The 12,120-nt window shown below is 39.0% G+C and overlaps 1 protein-coding gene across 3 annotated transcripts in view; it reads left to right on the top strand.

The window, feature by feature from the left end:
- Positions 1-12,120, top strand: part of ankrd6b (ankyrin repeat domain 6b) — a 38,677-nt gene that overhangs the window by 733 nt on the left and 25,824 nt on the right. For 2 of the 3 annotated variants that reach the window (XM_055044620.1, XM_055044621.1), the window contains exons 2-3: positions 5,584-5,906; positions 9,041-9,139. In XM_055044620.1, the coding sequence (XP_054900595.1) occupies positions 5,781-5,906; positions 9,041-9,139 (225 nt within the window). In that variant the 5' untranslated portion in view covers positions 5,584-5,780. Of the gene's footprint in view, positions 1-5,583; positions 5,907-9,040; positions 9,140-9,254; positions 9,614-12,120 lie in introns of those variants that run through there. The other variant, XM_055044618.1, reaches the window with a different exon arrangement.

Below are 12,120 nucleotides of genomic sequence, written 5' to 3' on the forward strand. Positions count from 1 at the left end.
ACAATGAGTTATGAGTTATTATGTAGAATCACAAAACCCTCAGTCTCGGTCGTGCTGGACATAAACGCGACTACAGGCTCCAATAATGAAGCACCTGGATGAGGTACAGCGGGATTCACGGAAAACTTCTCTGCAAGTCAGAATTTTGCCCGAGGTTTATCCTTAATATTCAGATAATACGTCAGGACAGCAGGTAATGAGATGCATAGTTATGAGGTTTACACTTCTGATTAATGTGTTCTAGTAATAATCTGCAAGAAAAACACAAGTTACTTCCACCCAGTAGGCAGAGGAACAGGATTCTGTTCTATGGAAGGAATGTTGTGGGAACAGCAGAAGGTTCAGGCTGAACAGGAACAAGCATTGCTTTATTTTGAAATCATTTTCTGTGGGTCATATGTTGGAGTTTTCACTGCTCTGCTGCAGTTCATGCTGGATGATGAACAAAGAGCATCCTGGTGATGATATGGATGATGAAGGTAGAATGATTTCATGTTTTAGTGGAGCATTTTAAAATTTTAGTTTCATCTTATATTTCTTTATTTTAAGAAGACTATTGTTTTACACTTCAATAAAAATCTTTCATTTATTGTCAAGTACATATTATAAAAAAGGCACAACAGATTATTTGTGGCCCCAAATGATAATATGAGAAGCTTTTAGGAAGAAAAATCAAATCAAATCAAATTTTATTTGTATAGCACATTTCAGCAGCAAGGCATTTCAAAGTGCTTTACATCATAAACACAAAGTAATGCATCATATAATAGACAATACATTGTTTCATATTACATTTCAAATACAATTCTAAACAGGTGTGTTTTTAGTAGAGATTTAAAGGAAGTCAGGGTTTCTGCTGTTTTGCAGTTTTCTGGAAGTTTGTTCCAGATTTTTGGTGCATAGATGCTGAAAGCTGCTTCTCCTCTCTTGGTTCTGGTTCTGGGGATGTAGAGCAGAACCAGAACCAGAACCTGAGAGTCTGGAAGGTTGATACAACAACAGCAGATCTTTAATATATTGTGGTGCTGAACCGTTCAGTGATTTATAAACTAACAACAGTATTTTAAAATCTATTCTTTGAGCTACAGGGAGCCAGTGGAGGGACTTTAAAATTGGTGTTATGTCTCTATCTTCCTGGTTTTAGTGAGAACCAGGAAAATGACTCAGTTATGTCCCTGATTGTTTAAATCAAATTGCTAACCACTTAGTGTATATCATTTCATGACTGTATGAAATGAAATAATTGAATGCAGTGAAGCAGCAGTGATACGTCCATCTGTCCACTTGCATGTGACCCAGGGGAGCTGATTAGCACAGAGCAGAGCTGACAGTGGCAGAAGTTACCAAGCGTATAACGCCATCATAGTGTGCAGGCAAAGGCCCATTTACACATTTATGAAACCAGACACTTGAGGTGATTGTTAGATTTATGAGGTCAGACTGTTACATAAGGATGGCATTACTCTGTATTTAAAATGTTCTTTTATACATCAAGATTTTACTGTAATTCTGTCTATTTCTTGTTTTCTTCTGTAAAATCTGGACATAAAGCTTCTTTTTAATACTTTTTGGCATTAAAAGGGGCTTTCATCTCTCTCTCATCTCAGTTCTGCTTAACTATTTATGCTTCGCTATAACCAGTAAACTCCACGCATAATGTTCACTCAAGTGGATGGGTGGTGAGGGGCATCTTTGTGGGATGCTCTGCTCCACAGCTGACACTTCGGTCTCCCAGCTGGAGAAGAGACAGGATGAGCAGCTTCCATGTTAGTAGGAATCATAAGTGAACACCTGATCCCTCTGAGTTCAGAGCATTAGCCTCATTATATCCGTCTGGATCAGGGGACGGTGATATAGGACTCCGACCGGCCAGTTTAGATTTAAAACACGTCAAAGGACAAAGGGGCTATTTTTTCTTTAGACTTCATCTTTGATACTGGTGATTTGCTAACGGGGTCTGAACAATGCAGAAAAATGTTAAAATGAATTTCTGATGGTCTTTTATTTCCATATGTGTTACTGAATCGGACAGAGGTGTCGCATTTCTGCTGACAGACGTTTACATCACTGACATGCATCATCATTCTGCACTAGACAAAGTAAATTTCGCTAATGGTGGTACATGTGAAGATAAACAATGGCTGAAATTTTGAAATGATGAAAGAAGCACATCACATCACAAAGCCTCCACTCCTGGTTTCAGCTATGCATCCTAATAAACTGAAGCGGCAGTCAGTGCTCCAAAGGCCTTTGTTTTTAGATGTGAATAGAGCATTAAATGAAATCATTGCCAAATATTGAACGCAGCATTTTCTTTAGGTGTGATTGACCCAATCATCTTCATATACTGATAACAGCTGTTAATCAATCTGGACTTTTTTCATTCTACAAACTCCTTCCTGTCTTTTGATTTGATGTCAATATATAAACAGCATGCTGCATGCTTTTCAAGATGGATTATTTCAAGATAGTGAAACCAAAACAACATTCTCGATAAATTAACTGCAGACTTTTAAAATACCACACTACAGTAACAATTTAACTGAAGATGGTTGTAGTTTTGTGACCCCAGTTGGTGACCCCAGTTGGTGACCCCAGTTGGTGACCTATTTGAGATCTCTAGAACTGAGTAGTTTTCTCATGTGATTAGAAAACTACTCGGGATACACATCACTGAGAAGCTGTGTGCATTCCAGTGAACGTGAGGAGCCAAGCTGTTGACCCCAGGTTGACCTCTTAGCAAAGGGTGATTAAAAAAAGCAAGGCCATTGTTGTGTCAGTCCAGCTGACATGAGAAAATGCTTAATAACTTGGTTCCTCCAAAGATTTGTTATATGTAATTGCAAAGATGGTTATTTCTCTTGGGAGAACAGTATATATAAGTATTCACCAAGGCCTCCTCCCCGAGCCATGTGAACAGGGAGGGCTTTCTTATTTTGAACTGAGATCAGACTTCCAGAAAGTTTGCACAAAAGCCTGTTGCCTAGCTGCAAAGTAAGGAGCCTCTCTGACCCCGCTGCGCCTGCTTTGTGAGGCAAGTATGACTGAGGGGATTCTCTGCAGAATTGTGTGGAATGCTGTCAGCCAGAGAATTCCCTGCCTGACTTAATTGTATTCAGTTTTTAGCTGGTCTGAGGGTGTCATTCAAGTGTAACCATGGTGCAAAGAAACGTATTTCCTACAAACAATTGACCTTTGACACCAAAAGAACAGGATCCTGTTAGAGCCTTCATTTGATTCTCAGTTTGTTTTATTGATTTTGAATATTTAGGAAAAGGTGACGTTTTAAATCTCACAAGACTCTGTTGTTTGTAGACGAATTTAGAGAAACTGAGATTTAAAGACTCTTTATTTGTGTCCCTTTTTGTTCAATGTGTTGACTGAAAACCACAGAAAAGTTATAACATGTTAAGACCAGCTGAAACACAAATGATGTTATCATCTTTAAGTCTTCAATCTGGTGCATTAGCCTTCACAAGCCCTTTTTTGAAGGACAGTTTTGTTTACAGAGACTTCATAATTCATTTTAATGATTGTTTCTCTTGTTTTCTATATTTATTTTGGACATTCCAAATGTCTTCTAGTGGCAGTGTTTAAATGTTCATTAGAATTTAACGTTTATTTATCTTTGAGGATGTGTTCTTGCATTTTTATGCCATTATTACTATCATATCACTTAAAAATGTTCTCAAAACAACAATATCATCGTTTATCGCAATAAGCTCTGGGATGATTTATCCCAGCACAATTTGTTATATGACTCATATATCAGTCTGACCCAAACATCAAAACCACACAGACACAAGGTAAACTGACATGACAGACTCAATTATATGCTATGTTTTAGATTTTATAGATGCATATCACTAGATCCCTTTTCTCTCTCTCCATCTGGGATATAAGCCATATGTATAAAATCACATCACATTGCAAATAAACGTTATATGAATGGATTCATAGTGGATTCTTCATTTTTTTTCCCTTTTTTTGCATTAATCAGAAAGCATCTTAAAGATAATCCATTTTGTCTGGATTTGGCCGTGCAGGGCCATGAGAGTGTGGCGTGGCTCAGTCCTGCTGCTGAATGCCAGTCACTTCCTGGCTTTCTGGAATGAAATGCATATGGTGATATTTAGGAGACTGTCATTACAGACTAATCTCTGGGATTCGTATGGAAATGTACGCTGTCCCTCTGCTCCTGTTTCTGATTTATAATCTTGTGTGCATGACTTTGTAAGGAGTCTGGAAGACAGAGACCCAAAATATAGTAATCAGAAGACACTGTACTGTTTATCGTTTTCCATTGCGGCTATATGATCTAGAGATGACCAATATTTCATAATTGCATCTGTAATGTTCCTTCTGAGACATGAGGGCTAAAGATGTTTGTTTTCGTCTTCTTTATTGCTCCATTCTTCTAAAATTAACTTGTTGATTATTGGGTTGAATGCGCTTCGTCTTTTTTTGCTGGAGCTGCAGCGTTGTGTTGGTTTCAACTTGGCTGCACTTTACTAATGTCAACAACTAATGGGTTGTTAAGATCAAATTGCTAGTAAGACTTTATAAGCCATTGTTACAGTAAGAATGAAACCATATACATATAGAATAACAGTATGTAATGTCTGTCGAATGCAGTTTGTCTGTCTGCATTCCACACTTTCCCTTTATTTTACTAATTTGTATTTGTGTCATTTGGTTTGGTCTTGTTGCGAACACGTTTCTTTGTTAGGTCCTTTTCTTTCTGTCTTCCCCTCACATGTTTCTTCTACTCTAACTCTAAATTTTGTTAGGTATGCCCTGTTCTGCTCTTCCTTTCTGTTTGTCCAATTTTGGTTTAAATAAGTCACGTAGACATACATAAATTTAAATTCACACTCTATCATACACACTCTAGGCTTACAGAAACTAGGTTGAGGTTACACAAGCACACACACATAGGTTAGGGAACATAACAGGGTGAAATACACATAACTGCATTTCTGAGTCTCAGTTTCGTACTACAAACAAGCCAGGTGCTATGACAATAAAAAATCCTTGAATCAAACACTTTTCATAGACTGTAAATTGTAAAACAAAAACTGTGAGATGTTGAAAGTTCCAGTTGTTATGGAGAAATTGGCAAAAATATTTACTCACAGGACATCTAAAGAACTTCTTAGAATTATGATAAGCAAATATATCCAGGCGGAGATTTGAGGCTTCATCCCAAAAGAGTTAACCCGGTAGAGGCTCATTGCATGTGTATAAATCCCAAAGACCCAATCAGATTGTGGAAATGTTCTAAAATCTCAAACTTGGTAACTTCAAATACTTGACTTGAAATACTACCGTAAGTCTGAGATTTTAAAAAATCTTCAAACACTTCTTTTTATTGTTAAAAATGTCTACATTTAATTTATGAAATGTAGATTTAGTGTTTTTATCGCAGCATGAGCTGCTCTAGTTCTGGTCAGAGCAAATCTGCCCCCTTTTTGTTGCTCTTTATGATTCTTTGGTTTGTCTCACATGATTCCAGAAGGACTGCAGATGGGTTTTACTAACTGGAAGCATACACTCATTTGTTTTTCTTTATCTGTTTCCCAGACTAGGTGTATGATGGCGTGCCGTCCTGGCCGAGTGGGTGACTTCTAGCAACAGAAATTCAGTGACACTGGCAGCCCCCCAGCAGGCCATGCTGTAGCCCTTGGATTAACAAGATTAACAAGCAGCTTCACCTTCTCAACATTTCTCAGCATCTGGAACTCTATGTTCAAAGACAGCCGTGTCACTCGCCCTGCTTCATGAGCCAGCAGGATGCAGCTGAGGTCCTCGCACTTTCCGAGCGCCTCCTCATAGCTTCACACAAGGGACAAGCCGACAATGTGGTTCAGCTTATCAACAAAGGTGCAAAAGTAGCCGTCACCAAGGTGAGATTTTCATTGAGATTGATCTTTGAGGATATGTCATGTACAGGTGTCGTTTGTTTTCATGTTCTTTACTCTTTGCTTCATTACCAGTGAAAACAGAGGATCATCTGGTTGGTTAGGCAGATCTGCTCAACAGCTCAGATCAATGAGTCCAAACATGTTTGTCAGATTTGAGTAGTTACTAAAAAGGTTTTTTTACATTTTGATGGCTTTGTTTACAGTCCTTCTTCAAGTCTTTCCAATTCTACAATATTTATAATGAGATTTTTGTTGCTATTGATCTCAAGAACATCATGTGTAATTTGCAAGGGCACTTTGCATCCTACATTTACATTCAAATTGATTGTGAATGATTAATATATCATTCAAAGGCTTTGGTTATCAACCTCTCCTCTGAACCAGTCGATTCTGAGCTGAACTATGCCGGCTTTCACAAACTCCCACACGATGCAGCTGAACAAACCAATATTGATGTGTATGTTGTTGTTGGAGACAGTTTTCTGATACAATTACAGTTTTCAACTTCACAGAACCCACTATAAGAGCACCAACAGATGAACCTGTTTATGTCAACAGGAAGTAATTTCATTAACAGTACTTAAGCTTAAATGTGTTGCACAAATTCACCTAATAGCAGCTGAGAGATTCCTGGTTTCAGGTGCAGGCTGGTTGGTTGGGCATCAGGGACTTTCTCTCCACTGATATTGCTGTTTCACGTTAGTCTATCTGAAACAAGAGAGCAGATAGAAATCACTGTTTCAGACCATGTTGATGTGTGTTCATGTGATTATACATAAGAACTACAGCAATGATACATTTGTTGCTTTGCTCTGATGGCTGTATTTTGACCAGTTGTATTTAGGCATTTTGGCAGAAGGCCATTATAAGAGCTTAATCCAGGGTAAAGAGGGCAGAGTTTCGTAAACATTGCTCTGTCCAGGAAAATCGAATGCTGGGACAGATATTAACAAGGCTACTATGGTGAACAGGTTTAGACTGAAAGAAAACAACAAGCCCCCAGTTAGGCAGTGGGGTTAGGGTTATTCACCTGTTATGGCAGATAACAGGTGAATAACAGCGGCATATCTTGGGATTGTAGATATACATAGGCAATGTATAGGCATTTTTTTACAGTATATTATATCTCAGATGAAGTAGACCAAGCAGTTTTGGAATCACTCAGTTGAGGAAAACCAACTATGGTTTTCCTTAGTATGAGTTCTTGTAATTCGATGAATGAGTGTATATTTAAAGGAGAGGACTTGCAGACTTGACAAGTTGCTAATAGACAGAAAACATGGCCCCAAAAAGGCCTCTTAACATCAGGTACACCAAGAAAAACATTCTGGAGAAAGTCCTACAAATGATCACGTTCCAAAACCCCGACACTCTGCGCTTATTGATTATGGAAACTCTAGCTTTTTTTTTTTTCAGATTTGGTGGTGTCAAAGCATTTTCATCCAGGAACATATAATTTGCTGACAGCATCATCCAACTATGATGTGCTGTGTGCATCACTTCAATGATGTGCGAGTCCTGTGTGGATGTGAGAATCCCACAGGCCAGCCTGAAGCAGAGGCCCAAGTCGGAGGCCTGTTGTATCTCTGTCACCGGCTTCGTTCCAGTGAGGTCCAGTGTAACCCAATCTGCAGGCTGATGAATGCGGATCTGTGCCGCACCCAAACACAGCAGACCTCAACCTGGCAAGGTTTCTGGTGTTTAATCCCACACACGGATCTTTTTGTGTGTAATTAAATTGTGTGTAGTCATAATAATTACAGATTCATAGTAATTATTAATACTATGAATGGGGCATCCGTCAAGGCTGTTTATCTTCATCCAGTTACAATAAAGAATGCTTCACTGTGCTGACTTTAGAAATTGTTTTAGAAAATATTCTAAATTAAACTATTTTGTTGCAACTAGGCCTGTCAGTAATGAATTAATCACATGGTAAATGAAAAAAACAAAACAAAAACTCAATCATTTTAATTTGCTTGATTAATCGTGTTTGCTTTTCTCTTTCTATTTGCCAAAAACTGAATGATAAACGTTTTCAATCTGGTGCTTTGGTCTTGACTATACCTGGGCTTGGATGTTTCAAATGTCTCCCAGTTCAAATGTTGAAATGTTCACTATCATTTAACGTTTATTGCCATTATTAATATTATCTTACTTGAAAAGGTTCTCAAAACAACAAAATTATTGTTTATCACCATGAGTTCTGGGACATTTTATTGTCCAGTAAAGTTTGTTGTCGTGACAGGCCTAGTTGGAACTATTATCTTGCAATATCCTCCGTGAGGCTGTACAGTGGCTGTAGTCTGAAGAGAGGAGGAGATCACTTAAAGGAGACTGCACTGTGTTTGGGTCCAAAGCCAGAGAAAGATGGTGCAAACAGACTATTGGAGTTGAGATGGGTTTAAGATGGACAGCTCAAGGATTTTGGACAGGAACAAAGGTTGAAGATGGGTCAGAAGTTTGCAAGATTATCAGGGACGAAACCAGGTTTCTTCAGAAAGTCGATGATGGCAGCTGGTTTGAGAGACTGTGGGGCAGAAGCAGAGTTGAGGAAAGAGTTAATCTTTGTGATGACGGAGGACATGATTAGGACACAGCATTTTATGGGAGCACAAGGGATGAGGTCCAAGGAGCAGGTACGACTTTTGATGTTTGACAGAAGTTCAGAAGATCATAACTGACAAAAATGGTTTTGTCGTAGCTAACTTTTTCTAAATAAATTCTTATTTAGTTTTCAAAAGGAAAACATAACTATAAGTAAAACAACCCCTGGCCATTTTGGTGTGGCTGGCTGTCCACAGACTCGTCTCCATCAGGATGCTCATATCATCACTCTGTATTCTCTGTTTGGCTCACATGAACAGCTGGGCAGATTTCCCGCTTCTCATAGCGCTTAGATTAAGGATTTGTTTGTTTCCAATGGATTCAGTGATGTGGTGCATTATGGTGTGTGACAGATTGTCTTACCTTGTGCTACCAGAGGATCACAGCCCATTTTACAGCAACTTAGACATTTAGAGCCATCCAACACTGAACTGTGTGTGGGATTCATCCCCTCAGTGAAGATGTGATGTCCTCTACCAACAGCATCATGTGTGCTTTTGTGTCCACAGTACGGCAGAAGCCCCCTACACCTGGCTGCCCAGAAAGGTCACCTTGAGGTTGTGCGGATCCTTCTGAAAGCTGGATGCGATCTGGACATTCAGGATGATGTAAGTGGATTGAGTCAGCCATATAGACCAGAGCTGTTTGTTATTTACTGTAATCAGCCACTTCCATTCCTAACTGATGATGGTTATGAGCAGCTGCTTCTTTTTTTGCTTTCAGATCCTTTTAAGTTGGAAAAACCATTTCAACTCTTAAGTTAATTTGAACGCATTAATAACTGTAGACTAATGGCCTTCGGTAGCCTTGAATGGGACCCTCTGGAGTGCCCACTTGTGGGAGAGCCTACAGGATGCATGTCCATTTTCCACACAGACAGTGATAAGCCAGATCCTTGGCGTTGTCAAGTGAATTCACTGTGGTCAGTGAGCCCTGCAGCTGGACGCAGTTTGTCCTCCAGGACTTGGGAGAGCAGGACTTGCAGACTAAAACAGGAGGAAGAGGAAAAGGAGGAGGATCAGGGAAGAAGACAGTGGAGAAAAATTGGGAGAGACACTGACGCATCAGAAAGAGTGAAGGAGGTTAGCCAAACCTAATTTTAATGAGCCGGTGGAACTCTGTGTCCCTTCAACCTTCCTTCCCTTAACAATCTCCAATCCTTCACTACTGGACTCGTGTCTGGCTCAGCTAAAGTCCAGCTTGGAATGACACCTTTCTCAGCTTTTCCCTCCCATTTCTCCTTTTTTCTCAGAGAAGTCATGTGCGTTGATCTTTCTCTCAGTGCTCTTATGTCACATTTGACCTGCTCAGTGTCCCTCACTGCTAATCTGCTTGTACCCAGCTATTCCCTTTGTGGTTAAGTTGAGATGTAAGCTGAAGCGCTTTCCTGGAACTCTACAATCCAATATTGTGCATAATTATGTTCAAAGGGGCATATTATTGTGGAGTATTGCTGTTTGTGTCATTTTGATGACACTTTAATCCAATTTGCATAATAATTTGGAACACAATGTATAGGGAAGCATTGCATAATGTTATTGTGGTTATTTTTTTAGAGAGACAAAGAGCTACCAGGAAACGAGAAGCACTGTGCTTTAGCATCGGACAGTGTCTGTTTTTAATACCAGCCCCTTGAAAATGACATGATATTACCTGATCAGCATGTGTTTATTACATCATGCAATCATCTGAAAAGTCCCAACATGGAATATGGGTTTTGATCATCACCCACCAATCTGTGCCTGATACAAGTCTGTTGGTCAGTTGAGTGCAACAACAATACTTAACATTTATAGCACTGAAGGCACATAAGCAGCATGGATGAGGATGATGACATAGAGCAGATGAAGGCTGAAAGTCATAGCTCCATGTGCTAGAAGTTCACGCGATGTGGGATCTCAGTGGATTACCTCGTATGATGCCAATGAACAAAGCGATCCATGAAGTGGGAGCTTGTGGTTTCATGTTCATTGCGGAACTGAAAGGAACTACCTTAAGCCTGCTCTTTAGGCGTGACATGTATCATAGGTGCATGTATTTTTTAGCATTTTGCACCTTACTAATAGACTTTTAACCTACCAATAGAAATACAGAGTGAACAAAGGAAAGCATTGTTGGATTTCTGCAAGATCCAGAGAATCTCCATCATAGCTAAACCCTTTTTTTCCTTTCTACCCAGATTTCATTTGTTTTAGTTTGGCCTCATTAAACATTTTTCCTGCTAGCATTTTGCTTAGCCTCCTCTCTAGGTGTCTTTTTTCTCATCCAAGTTAAAGATGATATGTAATTATGGAACCCCTTAAAGGACAAGAGTCCTCAGATTTAATGTCCAGTTGCTCCACTAACCACAAGTAGAGAACGTAGTTTTGGTGCACAGCAGAAATGGAAGCAGAACAAGAGTTTTCTGGGATAACTCAGCACATATATATAAATAAACAAATTGAACATATTTAATCCTATCTTTTCTTTTTCTGTTCCAAGAGTTATCTGTTGGTTTTTGAACCAACATAAAGAGTGTTGTGTAAATTACCAAGAACTGTTAGATAAAATCAGTCAATCAAGTTTATGTGTATATTGAGCACAATACAGAAAACTTATAAGACAATCAATTTTGAAGCAGGTCTGAATAAAAGCTCTGCCAGCCACAGTCAACACATGGGTTTTACAGCAAGGACAAGCGATCCAGACCAAAGGACAGATGATCTGGTTCCCACACAGCTGCAGGAAAACAACATTCAACCTTGTGTGTGTAACCCAAACAGGTTCATTTGGCGAGAGTTCACAAGCACATAATATAACATGATCAGCAGATGTTACCTTATAATAACATTTTCCACCAGAAGAGTTAACTGGGTGTGAAGTTCTATTTAAGCTAGAGTTGATCATGGTTACAAAACAACAAATGAACTTGGAACAAACACATTCATTTGGCTTTTTAATTATTACCACTAGTTCAAAGTGCTAAATGACCAGCCCTAAAACAGTTACAAGTTCTGTTTTTACAAGTTTTTTTTTGTTGTGATCCAGTGAATTCAACTTTCCACTTGGACCTTGAGGGACAAAATGATTCTTCCGTTCGCTGTGTGTCCTGCTGTAGCCTCTGGTGATCCGGGCCTTTAACAGCAAACTAATAATATTAGTATATCTCTGTAGATTTAGGTATTTTGACCACTCTTTTTTCTCCCCCCTCAATAACTTTGAACTACCAATAGGACACTTTTCTTTTTATATGTTGTTTCCAGCAACATAGTCTTTAATTTGGACAATATTTAAATGGGCTGATGTTCAGAAGATCCTTTTAAAATAAATGAATTTCTGAGTTTCAAAATGTGATCATATGTGACATTTTTATTGGTCACTCTCGTGCTCTTCAAGGACCACAAATTACTGAGAAAATGTTTGTGTTATTTTGTATGACACCGACATTTAAACCTGATAGACCTGTGCCCATTTACCTTAAACTTCCATTTGTTCCTCTTTCTCATAATTAAAAAGTCTGAAGGCTTTATTGAAGGTTGTCTTTAATGAAGGAGTTAACATTTTAAAGTGGACTTCAGAAGCCTGGATAGACTGCGCCTCTCTGAACTTC

Source organism: Poeciliopsis prolifica, unplaced genomic scaffold, assembly GCF_027474105.1.
Source record: "Poeciliopsis prolifica strain line A6 unplaced genomic scaffold, Auburn_PproV2 SCAFFOLD020, whole genome shotgun sequence".
Classification (NCBI taxonomy): Eukaryota; Metazoa; Chordata; class Actinopteri; order Cyprinodontiformes; family Poeciliidae; genus Poeciliopsis; species Poeciliopsis prolifica.